At 37.1% G+C, this 18647-nt stretch overlaps 1 protein-coding gene across 1 annotated transcript; it reads right to left on the bottom strand.

Annotated features, from left to right (window-relative positions):
- Nucleotides 1-6370: 6370 nt before the first annotated feature.
- DMP1 (dentin matrix acidic phosphoprotein 1) lies at nucleotides 6371-18136 on the bottom strand. The gene is made up of 6 exons (XM_015067468.3): nucleotides 17998-18136; nucleotides 13632-13706; nucleotides 13136-13183; nucleotides 10846-10878; nucleotides 10609-10656; nucleotides 6371-8766 (listed from the first exon to the last, which is right to left on the bottom strand). Exons 2-6 carry the CDS (start codon nucleotides 13683-13685, stop codon nucleotides 7396-7398), a joined length of 1554 nt encoding a protein of 517 aa, XP_014922954.2. The 5' UTR covers nucleotides 13686-13706; nucleotides 17998-18136; the 3' UTR covers nucleotides 6371-7395.
- Nucleotides 18137-18647: the final 511 nt, after the last annotated feature.

Raw genomic sequence — 18647 nt, forward strand, 5'->3', positions numbered from 1 at the left:
CTGATGAACACAGAGGCAAAAATCCTCAATGAAACATTAGCAAACCAAATTCAACAATACATTAAAAGGATCATGTGTTATAATAAAGTGGGATTTATTCCAAAGATGCAAGGATGGTTCAACATCTACAAATCAATCAACATGATATACCACATTAACAAAATGACAGGTAAAAATCATATGATCATTCCAATAGAGTAGAAAAAGCATTTGAGAGAATTCAACATCTATTTATGACAAAAGCCCTCAAGAAAGTAGGTATAGAAGGAATGTACCACAACATAATAAAGGCCATATATGACAAGCCCACAGCTAACATCATACTCAATGGTGAAAGCTGAAAGCTTTCCCTCTAAGATCAGGAACAAGACAAGGATGCTCACTCTTGCCATTTTTATTACACATAGTAGTGGAAGTCCTAGCCAAAGAAATGGACAAGGAAAAAAAAAGTCACTCAAATTAGGAAGAAGTAAAACTGTTACTATTTGTAGATGACATGATATTATATATGGAAAGTTCTAAAGACTCCACCAAAAAAACTATTAGAACCAATAAATTCAGTAAAATTGCAGGGCACAAAATCAATATACAAAAGTCTGTTGTGTTTCTATATACTAAAACTATAAGAGAAATTAAGACAACAGTTTCGTTTAAAATTATATCAAAAAGAATAAAATACCTAGGACTAAGTTTAATCAGGGAGGTGAAAGGCTTATACTCTGAAAACTATAAGACATTGATGAAAGAAATTGAAAAAGGGGCACCTGGGTGGCTCAGTCGGTTAAACGTCCGACTTCGGCTCAGGTCATGATCTCACGGTTTGTGGGTTCAAGCCCCTTGTCGGGCTCTGTGCTGACAGCTCGGAGCCTGGAGGCTGCTTTAGAATCTGTGTCTCCTTCTGTCTCTGCCCCTCCTCCACTTGGACTCTGTCTCTATCAGTAATAAATAAATGTAAAAATAAAAATTAAAAGGAAATTGAAAAAGATACAAATAAATGGAAAGATAGTTTGTATTCATGGATTCAAAGAATTAGTGTTAAAATGTCTATAGTACCCAAAGCAGTCTACAGATTCAGTACAATCTATTTTTTTTCATTTTTTAATATTTATTTTTTAAATGGGGGGGGACAGTGAAAAGGGGACAGAGCATCTGAAGTGGGCTCTGTGCTGACAGCAAGGAGCCTGACGCAAGGCTCAAACTCACAAACCATGGTATCATGACCCAAGCAGAAGTCGGACGCTAAACCAACTGAGCCACCCAGCCACCTCAATTCAGTACAATCTTTATCAAAATACCAATGGCATTTTTCAGAAGAATAGAACAAAAAAATCCTAAAATCTGTATGGAACCATGAAAGATCCTGAATAGCCAAAGCAGTCTTGAGAAAGAAGAGCAAAGCTGGAATTATCATATGTCTCTCTGATTTCAAACTATATTACAAAGCTAGAGCAATCAAAACAGTATGGTATTAGCATAAAAAATAGACACATGGATTAATGAAACAGAATAGAAAGACCAGAAATAAATCCAGGCACAGATGTTCAATTAATTAATGCCAGAAAAAAATATACAATTAGGAAAGGACAGTCTGTTCAGTAAATGGTGTTGGGGAACTGGACAACCACATGCAAAAGGATGAAACTAGACTACTGTGTTACACCATACACAAAGCTAACTCAAAATGAATTAAAGATTTGAAGGTAGGACCTGAAACTATAAAACTTCTAGAAGAAAACATAGGGAGTAAGCTCCTTGACATGGGTCTTGACAATGAGTTTTTGATTCTGACTCTAAAAGCAAAGGCAACAAAAGCAAAAATAAACAAGTGGGTTTACATCAAACTAAAAAGTTTCTGCACAGCAAAGGAAACTAACAAGAAAATGAAAAAGCAACTTAACTGAATGTAATAAATTATTTGCAAATGACATATTTAGTAAGGGGTTAATACCCAAAATATATAAAGAACACTTACAACTCCGTAGCAAACAAGCAAAAATTGATTAATGGGCAGAAGATCTAGAGGTGCCTGGGTGGCTCAGTTGGTTAAGCATCCCACTTCAGCTCAGGTCATGATCTCACAGTTAGTGGGTTCGAGCCTTGCATCAGGCTCTGTGCTGACAGCTCAGAGCCTGGAGCCTGCTTCAGATGCTATGTCTCCCCTTCTCTCTGCCCCTCCCCCACCCAAGCTCTGTCTCTCTCTCTCAAAAATAAATAAACATTTAAAAAAATTTTTTTAAATGAGCAAAGGACCTGAACAGACATTTTTCAGATGGCTAACAGACACATGAAAAGATGCTCAACATCACTAATCATTAGGGAAATGCAAATCAAAACCACAGTGAGATATCACCTCGTATCAGTTAGAATGGCTGTGATCAATAAGGCAAGAAATTATAAGTGTCGACAAGGATATGGAAAAAAGGCAACCCTCATAAACTGCTTGTAGGAATGTAAATTGGTGCAGCCACTATGGAAAAAAGTATAGAGGTTCCTCAAAAACTTAAAAATAGAACTGCCATATGATTAATTCCTTTTCTGGGTATTTATCTGAAGAAAATGAAAATAGTAATTAAAAAAGATATATGCATCCCTATGCTCATCACAGCATTGTTTATAATAGCATGGATATTGAAATAACATAAATCTCCATCAATGGATGACTGGATTAAGAAGATGTGGTGTATATATACAGTGGAATACTACTCAGACATTAAAAAAAGAATGAAATCTTGCCATTTGCAACAACATGGATTGACCTAGAGGGTATTATATTAAATGAAGTAAGTCAGACAGATAAAAACAAATACCATATGACTTTACTTCTATGTGGAATCTTAAAAATAAATAAATAAATAAGTATGTACATACATACATACCTACATAGAACAGAATGGTGGTTGCCAGAGGGGCACTGTTTTGTACAATGGGCAAAATAGGTGAAGGGGGTCAAGAGGTACAGACTTCTAGTTTTAAAATAAGTCCTGTAATGTAATAAACAGCATTGTGGTGCGCATTTGAAAGTTGCCAAAAGAGTAAGTCTTAAAAGTTCTCATGGGGCATGTGGTGGCTCAGTCAGTTAAGCATCACTTCAGCTCAGGTCATGATCTCCCAGTTTGTGAGTTCAGGCCCCGCATGGAGCTCTGTGCTGACAGCTCAACCTGGAGCCTGCTTTGGATTCTGTCTCTCATCTCTCTGCCCCTTCCCCACTTGTGCTCTGTCAATCTCTCCCTCAAAAATAAACATTTAACAAAAATAAATAAATAAATAAAAGTTTCATCACAAGAAAACAAATTGTAACTTTGCATGGAGACAGATGGTAACTAGACTTACTGATCATTCTACAGTGTATACAAATGTTGAACTGTTATGTTCTATACCTGAAACTAATATGTTACATGTCAGTTATACTTCCATTAAAAATTGTATTTGTTGGGGTGCCTAGGTGGTTCAGTCAGTTAAGCGTCCAACTTGATTTCAGCTCAGGTAATGATCTCAGGGTTGTGAGATTGAGCCCTGTGTTGGGCTCCACACTGAGCGTGGAGCCTGCTTAAAATTCTCTCTCTCTCTCTCTCTCTCTCTCTCTCTCTCTCTCTCTCTCTCTCTCTCCCCCTCTCCCTGTACCCCTCCCCCACTGCTCACATGCATGTGCATGTGCACACACTCTCTCTAAAAAAATACTTCTTGAACAAAAAGATATTTTATGATACATAATCTTCCTTCTTACATAGCTTTAGCTGCTAACCATAGCAAGTAATGCATATAACATGAATCAAGCTCTACTCCCAGCTTTTCCTCAGCACTGACTTAGATTTTTACAGAAAACAATAGTTTCACAAAACAAAATCCAGGCAGATCTTATGAATGTCAGTGTTATTTCTTTTATTTGTTTGACTGGATTCTAGCAGGTTAGTCATAAACTCTTTTAAGAATCTGATGAAAATTGTAGATCTTCTACCCACATGTATCAGCATTTCAAATAATTTTAGGGGGTTTAGGGATATAACCTCCATGAAGTTCAGTTTTAGAGTTCGTTTACTATATATAGGAGGATAGCCTCCAGTCTAGCCCATCATTGGAATTCTTATAGCTCTGATCCAAAGTAAGACACCTAGTGCAGAGTTAGAGCATAGCGTCTGCTCAATAAATGTTAGTTCCCCTGTATTTCATGAGAAATTCCCTTGGTGTTCCATACATTCCCTTTGGTATTAGTGTTATTTCTCTTATGTTCACCAATGTGGATCTCACGCACAGCCATGGAAGTTGACTTGGTCATTCCCATGGCATTAATGTTACTTACTTCCCTTTGGGTGTAGACATGGATCTTCTCCCCATCAGTAGGACATCTTTCATTCTTTTTGCTCACCCAGCATCTATCTGAACCTCCTCTTACATATGGCACATACGTTACCACCTTACATGTCTGGTTAAAAGATAAAATTCATCTTGTGTTGTAGAAACTGAAAATGAAGATACTTTCTTTCTAGGGTCCCTTTACTAGTACATAAGCATTTAGTGTAGGATCTGACAATTTTATGAATCTATCATGGACTTTGAATTGAGAACTTCCTTGTGATACAGTGAAGCAGGGCTCATGGAGAATGGTCTCTGGCAGCAGTGACAGCTGGAATCAGTAGTACCAGTATTATTAGCAGCATCTAGAGTCATTGCCAGTGATATCAGCAATACAAGCCAGTGTCTAGTGCCTTGTGGCAATCAGTGGCTTCCAGGCTGAATGAGTTCTTCACATTAAGCCATGCTTGCTAAAGAGCTCAGTATAAGCTTCCTTTTTTGGACATCAGTATTGCTAGTTTCTCCAACATACCATGGCATTTCTTTTTACAAAATCTTCAATAGTAATCTTCGGTCTGAAAATACATATATATTTTATGTATATATACATATAAATTTTTAATGGGAATCTTTAGGGAAAGTAAGAATGAATTCTCCACTAATGTGACTCTCAAAATAACAGGTTTAGGGAAACAAGCCATTAGAAAGTGACTTTCTCAGTCACTTTCTTAGGTTCTTTACATGCTGAGAGAAACTAGAGAATATAGCATTTCTTTGCTCATTTTTCAAGCAGATAAGACCATATTCATATATTCATGAATGCTCACTGCTTAAAATTTTCAGTGGTTCATCATTGAACGGAAATGGAATCAGACTCTGCTATTTCTTGGATTTTGGAGTAGGATACTTAACTTAGCTTTTCTGTGTTTCATCTGCTCCTATTTGTTATATATATATTTTTAAAGTGAGTAGAGAAATTATAATATTGATGTCAAAGATGTTTTTGATATGTATATCATATATGAAAACCTAGCTCTAGGCAGGTACTCACTAATGAGGCTGTTCTCCTTAATCTGGCATTCAGAGACCTTCATGTTGGATCCCAGCTCACCTTTCCAGCAATCTCTTATCTTATCACTTCCCCTTTCTCCTTCTCTCTTCCCAATGCTTTGGTAAGACTAGATATTTTTGTCATACATTAACATGCCATGAACAATTTTGTACATCTACTCTTTTGTTCCCTGTGCTTGGAATGTGCTTGTCCCCTGTTTTCTTAGTCACTCCCCAAAGTTTACCTCAGTTGTCCCAAAACTTCTTAAACTCTCTAAAGAGGTTAATTACTTCCTTGCATGTACACCCTTGGAAATTTAATTAGAACCAGTTAATTAATCCATTGAGCTAGAGAACTCAAATACAAGTATGTGGATGGGCTTGCATCAGAACTCCTGGGATCCTTTTAAAAACAGAATTCTGGGTTTCACTTTAGACCTACTAAATTAAAATCTCAGGAGATAGGATTAGAGAATATTCTAATATTCTCAGCTTTGACATTGTAAGGGAATTGAGCTTATGGAAGGATGGGGAGGGTCAGACTGAAGGTTAGAAAATCTTCCTGATTCTCTTAATAAATTTGTAGGGGAATTCTGATGTATTCCAATGGACACACTTGAAAAGTAAAAGTGCTGATGTACAGTAGTTTCTTTCAAATAATTAAAAAATAAAAGAAATATGTTTCCCTGTAGATTCCAGAGTTTACACAAATAACAGTCTGGGATACCAGCAAGAACTAATGTTAAACCCAAACATTATGAACTTTTGGCATGGCCTTAAGCAATGTTGAGAGCTTGCTTCATTTTCTTTTTTCCTTATCTCTAACAGGTATATTTAATAAAATATAAGCAACACATAAAGTAATTTTATCAAAATTCTACCTGAATTATAAATAAAATTTTCATGAAATAATTTAGGAAAATCATTTATTTTAATGGAAGAAAGGAAAGTACTCTTTAATGTTTTAAAGGAAGAGTTGTTTAATACAGATGTTTCCTAATAATTAATATCACTATAAAATAAGCACACGTTTCTTCTAGATATTATTGTCTTTATTACAAAACATATTTTATGTTGAGGTAACATTTCAAAAGATATTTGGCAAAAATCAGTTGAATTCTATGTACACAATTTCGCTATGTGCAACATATGTAAAAGACTCAGAGAACAGTTTTCCAGCATTGCACATAGACTGACTTTAGGGAAAAAATAAAGCTAAAAGTTATCTATCTATTCAAAGAGGGATCTCTTTCTACTATTTCCCACCCAGCCTTCCATATCATATCACCAGTTGTGAGTGAGGCAGTGTTCATGGGAATTCCGCAAAAAGCATCAAAACAAAGTTTTGTTTATCCAAAATACCTCCTGTGCTGTAATTTGAAAGTGTTTTCACAAACTAAATATTTCATCATATAGGATTCACTGTTGCTTATCCCAAGGATAAACAGAATTCTCCTGTCTTCAATGGAGAAATCTTATGCAGTGCTCCAACTCTAGTGTCCTATTTTGAAGCCCTCCCTGATTATCCAAGGCAGTTAGTCCCATGTTCTGTGCTTCCATGTATTTTGATCATACCTCTTACAGCACTCACCACATTGCATTGTTATAATTCTTGTTTCTCTCATATGTATCCCTCTTTAGCTTTTGAACTTTATTTATCCCTCTATAAGCTCCTCAGGAGCAAGAAACAAGCCTTAAGCTTCATTATATCCCAGCACCTAGCACAGTACCTGGTACATAATAGAACCTCAATAACTGTTATGTTAATGAGTTAGTAACTATTTCAGTTGTGAAGCTGTACATCTTTCCTTGCTTCCAGTCTCATTGAGTGTGTTCTGGTATCATTTGACAGTATTTAAACCCCTATAAATTGGTGACACTCTAGAAACAAATATAATATCCAGCATTTCCTTTCAGAAAGAAATGGCCTCTGGTTGTCCTTCTGATAAAAACATCAATAAATTATAGTTATAATGATTTCCCTATTCCCCAACCCCCAAGACTCCTGTATGTGAGAGCCACTTCTTAGGAAAGCTAGTGATGCTGATGCTGATGCTAATAGCCATCTTGGCAGTCATTGTCATCTTGATCCCCAATGGGTTTGTTGTGATAAGCATCAACTGTTAATTTTCTGCTTTCTATCTCAGTGTTTTTTGACTGACCATCTTCCTCACTGCTTGATTTGCTCTCAGTAGAGTTGCTGTCTTCGTTTGATTTGCTGCTGTCCTGAGAATCACTGACATCATCTTCTTCAGACTGGCTGTCCTGCTCGGACTGGCTTTCTTTACTCTCGCTCTCTGCTGAGGCACTGTGAGACTGGAGGCCTTCCTGGCTAGAACTGTTCTCGTCCTCAGTGGACTCTGGGCTTTCCTTGGATTCACTGTCATTGAGGCTTTCATTGGATTCACTGTCAGCTTGCTCCTCTCTTGATTCACTTTCTGAACTAGAGGGATTGTTCAAGCTGTTCTCTTCACTGGAGTCACTATCTTCCTGATCTTCTGAGTAACTGGTGGTATTATCTGGGTTGTCACCCCTGGACTCACTCACTACATCTTCCTGAGATTCACTACTATTTTCTTGAGATGGCAGATCAACCTCTTGACTAGATTCACTGCTGGGGTCTTGTACATTTTGACTGTCTTCTTGAGACTGATTCTCCTCACTGTCTTCTAGAGATTCACTTTTGCTGTTTTCCCTGGATTGGCTGAGGCCAGCATCTTTGGAATTGGTGTTTTCTGTGGAGTCACTCTTGATATCTTCCATTATGTTGCTATCATCAAGGTCACCTATGTCATCCTCCTCAGAAATGCGGGACTTTCTAAAAATTTTCCTCCTTGGATACTCCATTGATTGGCTGTCAACTGAATCCTGAGTGCTTGCTTGCTCATCGCTCTTTCCTTTTGATTCGACACTAGCACTGCTCATTCTGAGGTTGCCTTTCTCACTCCTGATAGTGTCTGGATCATCATTCTGCATTTCCTCATCATCAAACTCAGAGCCATCCCCATGGCTACTATCCCCTTCACTGCCACCTCCCACCCAGTGTTCCTCACTCTCACTATCTTGAGCAAAGCCACCTCCCTCAGTCCTGCTCTTCACCTCATTCTCACTGTCAAGGTCCCTGCTGTCACTGGTAGTATCTTGGGCACTGTCTTCCCCTCGCGGTGCACTGTCTTCCCTGGATTGTGTGATGTCAGCCGAGTCTTCATTACTTTTGAATCTGGAGTTTCCTTCTTGTGTCTCTTCAGGTCCTGGCCCATTGTCATCATCACCAAAAGTGTCATCTCCACTGTCATCTTCATCATCATCTTTATCATCTCCTTCTTTTCCTCCATTCCTAGAGAGGCCACCAGCTGGTCTATGCACATGTTGATGATCATCAAGGCCCTCCTCTGATTCAGCACTCTCACTAGGGTCTTCATTGGCCTGGAGTTTGGGGTTAACAAACATGTCAGTACTCCAGGAGCTGATAGAGGGTATTATCTAGGCTCTTCCTACTTTCTTCTTCTTATGTCCCTCCTTCTAGCCCATGATCAGTTTTACTGCTCAATAACATCTCTACCAGAGGTTAAAGAGGAAGGAAGAGGAGTTGAAACTCAAGTCATTCCATTTTATATAGACACAGTTCACTCAATGCTGTAGAAATTTTCTCAAAAACCTTTATAGAAATCACATTTATGAAACTCAAATCATATTGTAAGTCTGATCCCGGGAAGAAACTATCAGAGAATTTTTTTTGTACATTAAAGAGATGGTTTGTAATACTCATCAAATTGTTTGGTTTAAAACAGAGTTTTAAAAAATATTGGGTGATTTTTAAAAGACCCAAATATTTTTTTCTCAACTCTGGGGGGAAAAATGTACTAGGGCAGTATAATGAAACCTTTAGCTAAAATGATAGTAAAATATTATAGTAAGATATACATCTCACCCAAACCGTATTTATACTTCACCCACACAGGCAGAGTTGCCCGTAGAAGGCTTAGCTAAAAGACTGCAACTAGTGAGACCACCAGGGAAGCTTATTCTAAGTGTGAGCTCAGAGAGATTATCCCCATAAGTCGAACAATTGTATGCTCTACACAGACAAGGAAAGACAGTGAGTCTTCATTCATTATGCTCTAGAAAAATCTGTTCTCTCTACCATACCCCATAGCAGAGCATCCTTGCCAATTTTGTTTTTTTATTTTTCCACCTGCCCCTACTGATCAATGTCTGACTTTCCATTTGGGAGTACAATATGATGATATGTCTTCCCATTGCTAGATTTACACTGGTGTGCTGGAACTAAGCATCTTTTTAGTTCCCATAATTCAATGGCACATATTGCACACTTCTCAAACTGGGACTAGTACTTTCATTTGAGAGCTCAGAGAATATGGAGGCAATAAATCACATCTCCAGAAAACAGCCCCAATTCTATGCCTGTAAATTTCTAGACTGTTGCTTTGACAAACCTTTAGTAAATAATGGTAAAAAAAAAAAAAAACCCAAATAATTCATCCTCTAACTGGTTGAAGGTAGAGTGCAACATGGGTCAAAGCTTCAGGGAGAAACCTGGTTCCTGGAATCTCTGGAGCCCCACAGGTTTGAGTTTAGTCAAAATAATAGAAGAGCCAAAAAAGTAATGACATTTAGTCTTAGAAAAATGAAAAAAAAAAGTGTGCACGCAAGAGAAAGAAAGCCAGCTTTTTATTAAAGGGATATAATTATAAACTAAGTCAGCTTTTCTCATTCCGAGAATCACCATTGAGACTGTTTAGACAAGTCATTACTAAAGAAGCTGTTTTATTAAACTTTCTTCAGGGATTTCCTATTCTCTCCTCCAACAAGATACTTAACATGGAGGAGGTCTCTAGACCCAGCAAGTGCTTCATGTGAGCCAGAAGGCTTTCTCTGCCTGATCTGAACTACTCCAATTATAAAAGCAACATTTTAGAGTGATAAATGAACAATTACTTGTCTATCATGGTTTATGACCATTTGTGTGTGTGTGTGTGTGTGTGTGTGTGTGTGTGTGTGTGTGTTTGTATGTGTATTCTTTTTAACTATGAGCCACAATGTCTACATTCTGGCCCCAGTGATATATATGGAATGAACATCTGAATTCTCCCACTCATTTTTCTTTTCTTATTTTCTGGGACTATTTAGCTAGCATAACCAAAGGTTAGAAAATATTACATTTAGAATTGTTGCCAGGTAATTTAATCTAACATTTCCTTCAACTCCTAAGTAGTCTGAAAAGTTAAGAAAGGTCTGTTTAATTACCTGTTCCTCTGAGCTAACTTTACTTTCTTCAGATGACTCACTGCTCTCCTAAAAGGAAAAAGAAGTTGTTTATTTTTCCTGTTAGTAATTCCCAAGGAAAGAAAAATATATGATATACATCAGTTGCTTGCGGTTTGGATTTACTGCTGTCCAAATGGCCTAAGGTGATGAGAAGAGTGTTAAAGTAAATTTACTTTATGAGATGTTTATGACCAAAAAAATGAACAAGATAGTTACCAAGGGTGGTGTTGGTGTCTGAGCCAAATGACCCTGTAAAAAAAGGAAGAAAAACAAGTTACTCCTTCACAGATGGACCATGTCTTGCAAATATTTAAAGTCATTTTAAGGGATTTTTTTTTCAGTTTCTTGTCATATATTTTACATTTACATGAGGTATGACATTTTATGGTGAAATGGCAAAAAAAAAAAAAAAAAAGTGAATGTGAGGTGACCCAATGGCCTGGAAAAGATCTTGTGGGAAGGTTTTTGTGTTTCTGATACTTCACTTAGAGAAAAAATATACTTTCTTTGAAGCTGTTTGTTCATACAACCTGGATGAAATGTAACATAGGAAAGAAAAACAGCATTGAAGCTTAGAACCTAGATTTAAGTCTCAATTAGCTCCTTGGTTTTGGTTTTATCCCTGAAAACAAACTGTCTGATGTTAGTGCTGAAATTCACATATTCCAGGAAACCCCTAAGTCTTGGGTAAACTGCAATGTTTGGTCACTCTGTGAATTTGAGCAATTCCCTTCACGTGTCCAATGTCAATTTCTTATTTATAAATTAAGAATATTAGCAACAACTGTGCATACTCCACAGACTTGCTGTGAGGATGAAATTGGAAACATCTTGAGAATTTTTCAGTATGATATAAAGAAACAATGCATTTTGAGAACATCACTTCATAAAATTCAGTAGTAGATAAAACTGAATTGAGAAAGCCACTAAACACTTCTTGAATCACATAAGATCACCTCCATGAGGAAAAAAAAAGAAAAAAAAACAACCAAAAACCTAAGTCTGAAACTTAATCAGGGCATAGTTCTGATTTATTTCACTTTTTTTAATCCTGGTGCCTTCTCCTCATCTACACTCCCCCTTTCCCTCAAGCACAGCAAAATCCTCAAATCCCTCCTGGTTCCAAGCTGCTAAGTGATGGTTATGAGCTGCAGAGTACAGCACTGGAGCTGCTATCAACATGTCTTTAACAAGCCTCTCAGCTATGCTAGGCAGGGGTATCTCCCCAGAGGAAGGAGATATAATCACTCTAAGTCTTTGCCCTGTGACTCTGCAGGCAGGCACAATGGCAGGCTCTCAGAGATAACTCTGTCAGTTATCATTTGGAATTAAGGGATGAAAGGGAGCAAGACATTGGTATTTTTCTCATGCCAAATGTTTGTGGTACTCTAGAGTGTTTGGTTGAATAAGAGGGAGGATCTGCAGTGGCTACTTTTCAATTAACCAGCAGAAAGACATCTCTGATGAAAGTTCATATAAGAAATCCTGCAATGTCTATTCTAATCTCAGGCAGGGGCAGGACCCCATCTCAAGCCTCTGACATTATCTGGCCACCACTAATAGTGTTGTGCCCAAGCTGCATCATGTGCAAGAGCCAGCAGGAAACAAGGTTATGAGCAAAACACTCTGACTTAGCATAAAATTTTAAGCATTATTTGTAGTTTCAATCTTGAGAACCTACTGGCCTTCTAGACTTGGCCCCTTCCTGAGAGGGATATAACACCCTGATAGAGAATGTGGATTCTGGAGCCAGGGTGACCTGGGTTTAAAGTCTGGCTCTAACACTTACTAACAGTGTAACCTAGACAGACTAGGTTACTCCCTGTGTCTCAGTGTTTTCATGTAAAGCACAGAACAGCCTGGCAATGGTTCTTGAGCCATTCAGAGTCAACACGCAATCAACATTTAGGTGTTATTCCAGAGACTCTGGTATCCTCTCATTCTTCTTTCTCTTCTCACTTTCTAAGACTTGACCTCTTGCCTTCCAGACAACTCCTGGTAAAACAGATCTCTCGTCCTAATCCTTTAAGAGCAGTCTTTTTTTTTTTTTTTTTTTGGAGAGAGCATGAGCAGGGGAGGGAGGGGGAGAGAGAGAATCTTGAGCAGGCTGCATGCCCAGTGCAGAGCATGACATGGGGCTCAGTCTCTCAACGGTGAGATCATGACCTGAGCTGAAATCAAGGGTCAGACGCTTAACCAGCTGAGCCAGCTGGCACTCCAAAGAGCAGCCTTGGTTCACTGTCATCCATCCCCTTCTGCTACTGCACACATCCATTATGAAAATAAAGCTAAATGGAAAAAATGCCTCCTTACCAAATTATACTATTAAGTTGAAGTCAAAGCATTATATGAACTAATTTTTTTCATATGAACTAGAAATTATAGCCCTATATCTTAGATTAAGGTATTCATTAAATCATTAGCAGTTTCAACATTTGCAGTGGAGCCAATTTGGTTATACTATTATATTAAATTAAAAATATTTTTTAATTTTATTTCTACTCACCGTCCATTCTTCAGAGCTCTCAGATTCAGTATTATGATACCTGGCTACCTGGAAAATTTAGTATACATGGTTAGCCCACAGAGAAATTTCCAAGGCAGTAGCTATGGACACTTAGGAGCAGTGATAGTCAAATTTTAGCATGAATCAGAATCACCTAGATGCCATGTTAAACCAAAAATTGCCACATCCTTAGAGAGTACAGCTCAGTAGGTCTGAGGCAGGACCTGAGAATTTATATTTCTAACAAAATCCTACTTGATGCTGCTGCTGCTCAGGGGATGACACTTTGAGAACCATTGATGATGAAGAAAAATGAGAATCCTAGCTATGTGAATAAACAGCATAAGGAATAATTCAGATGATATTTTAAAGAAAACAGCTTCCTAAGAAACTACTGTTTTCATCTAGAGCCAGCCATCTGGCTTATAGCCAATGCAAATTGTGGAATCTTAGGTATAAATGGCCTTTTTTCATATATCTCTGCCATGATACTTACTGGGAGAGCACAGGACAACCCCCAAAGGAACAAAAGCAGGATGCTGGTCTTCATAGCCGGCAGTGGCAACTCTGCCTGTGATGAAGGACAGAAGATGTTTTTCTTAATGCTAAAGAAATATAGCTTTAACTTTTTGACATTTTCTTCCTATTGAAAAGCACAACTCATCCAAATGTCCATCAACTGATGAATAGATAAATAAAAAGTACTGTATCTATACAATGGAATATTATTCACCCATAAAAAGGAATGAAGTACTGATACATGCTACAAAGCAGAGGAACCTTGAAAACATTATACTGAGTGAAAGAAGCCAGGCACAATATTGTATGATTCCTTTTGTATGAACTGTCCCAAATTGGCAAATCTATAGAGATAGAAAGGATGTGTTTGCCCAGGACTGGAGGAGAGTTTGAGAGTGATAGGTTAAGGAATGAATTTTGGAGGTGATGAAAATGTTCTAAAACTGATTTTGCTGAAGGTTGTACAGCTCTATGCAATGGCTAAAAGTTAATGAACTGTACACTTCAAGTGTGTAAAGTATATATTGAATTATATCTCAGTAAACCGGTTAAAAAGAAACCTCACTTCTAAGAGACAAATTGGAAATACTTCAGTGAGAAGGTCTATAAATGCTTCTTCCCTAACACACAAAATAGGACAAATAGAGGAACAAGTAAAGAAAGAGGAATCGAGAAATTTCTGATCAATTCACTTTTATGATAATTATGCACATTATTGTGGCACAGCAACCTGGCAAATATACACCTAACCCAAAATGTACTGATACCATCGATAGGTCATCAGCATTTGTCTATATACACACATATATACATACACACATTGCTTCTCAGTCACATTTATAACTTCGAAATAATATTGAGACAACATAGATTGTTTTTGCCTTTTGTCTTCCTGATCTGCAGAGGTTTACTATGGCAGCTTACATAGTACAGCTCCAGAAAGCTCTTAATATCTACTGTGCTACAATTGGTCATATATTATACATAGACTATACTAAATTCTTTCATTTAAATGACTAAATTCAGTCATTTGCATTACTGAAGGATCTCAGGAAGATTAGAGCTTTGGGATGTACTTGTGAATTACGCTGAGAGAAACATGCCAAATCAAACTGTATTTTCCTGAAGGGTGGCTTCATTTCACACCTCAAGAGCTGGTGGTTTGGAAAACAACTTGTTCTGTATCTAAAAATAGATGTACTACATGCTAATGCAAAAGGTTATTGAAATGATCTAAAGGAAAAATAATTTGCCCGGCACTTGTTAGCCTTGTAGTTGCCCTAATAAATTAGTCAGATGGATTTCCATACATTTTGTGCAAAATCCTGCAAGTTTATTTCAGACATCACTTTTGTTTTTAAGATATTCTGAATGATTTTAATCTCCGATCTAAGAAATAAGAATACATTGCTGACTAATGTCTGGATATGCTGAATAATGTCTGTAACATTGAGCTCTAGAAGTCCTCTAATCTTATTTTTTAATTTATTCAAGAAAACAGTAGAAATCCGAAGGAAACTGAGAATGTTGCTCATCTCTACTTTCAGCTCAAATGGTCCAATAGATTCTCCCATTTTATATCATGAGCATTATCTCACTTCAACATAGTTGTTCTTCATTTGTGTTATTTTCTTTATTCTAATTCAGCATAGTTCATATTAGTCTTTGTGTTTTGATATTTTTAGTTCTTTTTCAAATCCTCTACCTAAAATTAACAGAAAAACATATGAAAATGCTCAACTCCATCTAAAACAAACCTAATTCAAAAAGATATTACTTCTGAAGGAAACCGGAATATCTTGCATCCCCAAATATGCTTCCTTGACATAAAAATTATTTTGAGCTAAAGGCCTTTGGGAAACAGCAAATGCAAGAAAGATGCTCTGATCCTCCTTTATCTTCCTGAAAGCAAGAAACTCCCATGTGAAAGTTGGCTTCACTATACCAAGAGGAAGGAAGACATTCTCATCCTGAGAAAAGAAAGGTTAAGGCTGAGAGAAATCTGTACAAACCTTGTTAAACTAATCCTGTCTTCCTAATCACTTCCCTGTAATTTACATCCCAGCCCAAAGCCCCTTGTCTTGTCAGTTCTTTACAGGTGTATTGTTCCTTTATCTAAAAGGTAGAAAAGCCTTCTGTGATCACTCCTTCAGGTCTTCATTCTCTTATGAAGGCTCTCATGGAGATGTAAAAATGTTAATGAAACATGTTTGCTTTTCTCCAGCTAATCTGATTTATGTCAGTTTAATTCTTAAACCCAGCTGGAGACCCTACAAGAGTAGAGGAAAATTTTTCCTCCACTCTATTTCCCCTTAGTTCCCACAATCAAAGTTTTTTTGTTTTTTGATTTGTTTTGTTTTTTTAAGTTCATAGGTTCATTTTTTAAGGAACATTTCCCTTAAATGTGATATTCTCAAAATAACTACATGCTAATGGTTTTGGTGTCACAGGTCGAATGAAAATTAGATTGTTCACCATTTTAATTTTCAAAGTGAAATTTGAGTAGGGTGATAATCTCTGATGTTCTTCTGAAAGCTAGCAATATTCCAGACTTGATAAAGGCCAATAGAGTTCTCCTCTTATTTTTGTTTTGTTGATTCTCTTTTATCTAAATAGGAAAAAAAACTTAAGGGATGCCCTAAACTAATGAATGTTGTGTATTTTTGCAAAGAAAGTATGTGTTTCCAGTGTTCAAGTTTCTTAGGGATAGAATATTATGAAACATAAGAAAGATGCAGTAACTTGCTTGTGCTTCTAGAAATACCATTTAGCACCCTGACCTAAAGCAATAATTTCCTGAACAAAAATAAAAGACAGCCTGGGGTCCTGTAAGAGCTGAAGTTGCCTCTCATAGAATATATAGTCTGCCATCAAGCATTAAAAGAAGTCAGATCTTTAACCCTAATTTAGGCTTTCAATTAGTGTTTTTATTTTTTATTTTATTTTTTTAAGTTTATTTATTTATTTTGAGAGAGAAAGCACAAGTGGGGGAGGGGAAGAGAAAGAGAAGGAGAGAGAGAGAATCCCAACCAGGCTCTGCACTGTCAGCATGGAGCCTGACATGGGGCTTGAACTCACAGACCATGAGATCATGACCTGAGCCAAAGTCAAGAGCTGGACGTTTAACTGACTGAGCCACCCAGGTGCCCCTCATTATTACTTTTTTAAAATAAAATGGAATTTGGCCAGGATATGATTATATCAGGATTTCAGAGAACCAAACAAATAAGGCAATAAAAATATCAAATCCTTCCAATTATATTTGTCTTGAGGTCAATTACAATCAATCCCACATCATATGCCTTCAACCACAATAAAATAACTCCAAGGTGCCCTAAAATTCAAATTCAAATTTGGAAGGTGTCTAAGCATTTGAGGCACATTTGTCCACATTACCATTTTTGGGGTAGGTAAGTGGACTAATGCCCTTAGAAAACTGTTCACACATTTTAACCAACCAACCACATCAAAGTAGGATAGTGCATTTGGCCCTCAGGTAAACAGAAAGTATGGTTCACTAGAAGCTATTGCTCCTAAAGAAAAGACAAGTTGCTTGAAGTACTGCTATTACATGTGGGATTTTCTAGATGTAACAAAGAATGCATTGCCTGACCACAATTCCCATTTTCTATTATGGAAGACAGACACTTCTGATATAGATGAAGTGGAATAAATGCAGTAAATAAAAATACACATGGATTGGAATATATATTTCTTAAGTCTTCTATGCTAGAAAATGTTTTTAAAAGATAGTTATACTCAACATTTTATTGCATTCTGTTTGCAAGGCATCATGCTAACACAAATACCTAAGTAGACAATACAAAAGCATTGTAATTATCACATCCTTGGTAGTCTTAGCATCTTCTTTCAGTTACTCAGTTCATAATGAATATTATTGGATACTATTTAGATGAATAGCATTAAATGATTTTAATTTAAAAGACTATACTTTGGAAGTCCTGCTAGTCTACTTTAGATTCTTTCATAATGTTTTGTAGGCCATGAACGTCATTATATCCATAAAACCTAAATGTAAAATTTTGTTTTGCTAATTAAAGCTAATCTTCAAAATGACTCTCCATAGGCCTCCTGAATGCAGAGGTCTAATTAGAGTAATATAGAGAACATCTGGTTCTATTGACTTACCATGTCACTTGAATATCATTATTTGCTGTGGCATAAACATCAGGCACAAAACTGGGAATCATTTTAACCCAAGGCTCAGCTCTCCCCATCTTTCTTCTGCATGGCATAATGCCTCTCAATATGTATACATGTTTAATATTTTCCAAACATAGCAGAAGTCATTTTAAAATTTTTCAAAAATGAAAATTTCTTACCCTCTTCAGTTCACAAAGACTTTTCCCCAAAAGTCTCAACAATGAGTCTGAAGTTCTCACAGAGGAAATCTATGCCCAGTGAAGCCACTCTTGTGTTGATGTTCTGATGTTCACTTCTCTGATGGTGCAGGAATTTAAACTCTGCTTCAGCTTTTCATAGCCAATCAACCTCAGGCAGGGGGTGACTGACATCACAAGGTGTCACCGGGACTCCAATACACCCACACTTCCTCCAACTTGCAGAGGCAGATTTTCCCTAAAAAGCTCTTGTGGTTCCCAAATGACTAGACTAGTTTCCATTAAATTGAAGATCTTCCTAAAGCTTTATTTTGATTTCTAAATATATGTCATTCACATCCATGAAGGCTTATGAGCATTATAAACAATGACAATGTTTTCCACCTACTGACAGATCCCAGCAGACACATGGATGGGAAAAGGAGAGGCAAGGAGTGGGCAGAAAGTTTCCTGTTAATGTACATTTCCAGGTTGTACATGAAGAAGCTTCTAAAATACTAGATTTGCCTAAATTGATGGTGTTGAGAATATAAGCTTTTATCCTCTCCCTTCTTATCTTTTAACAACCTCTACTGCTTACCTCCTTTTCCTCCCATCTCCCTAACCCCTATATACACACAAAAGTCCAAAAT

This window comes from Acinonyx jubatus, chromosome B1, assembly GCF_027475565.1.
Source record: "Acinonyx jubatus isolate Ajub_Pintada_27869175 chromosome B1, VMU_Ajub_asm_v1.0, whole genome shotgun sequence".
NCBI lineage: Eukaryota > Metazoa > Chordata > Mammalia > Carnivora > Felidae > Acinonyx > Acinonyx jubatus.

What these genes read in the sequence shown, in the direction of transcription:
- DMP1 (XM_015067468.3), bottom strand. Translation starts at nt 13,685, where the DNA reads ATGAAGACCAGCATCCTGCTTTTGTTCCTTTGGGGGTTGTCCTGTGCT. An exon ending in AGACACCAACACCACCCTTG is followed by an intron (nt 10,657 to 10,845) that starts GTAACTATCTTG and finishes TTTTCCTTTTAG; the next exon opens with GAGAGCAGTGAGTCATCTGA. An exon ending in AAGTTAGCTCAGAGGAACAG is followed by an intron (nt 8,767 to 10,608) that starts GTAATTAAACAG and finishes CCCAAACTCCAG; the next exon opens with GCCAATGAAGACCCTAGTGA.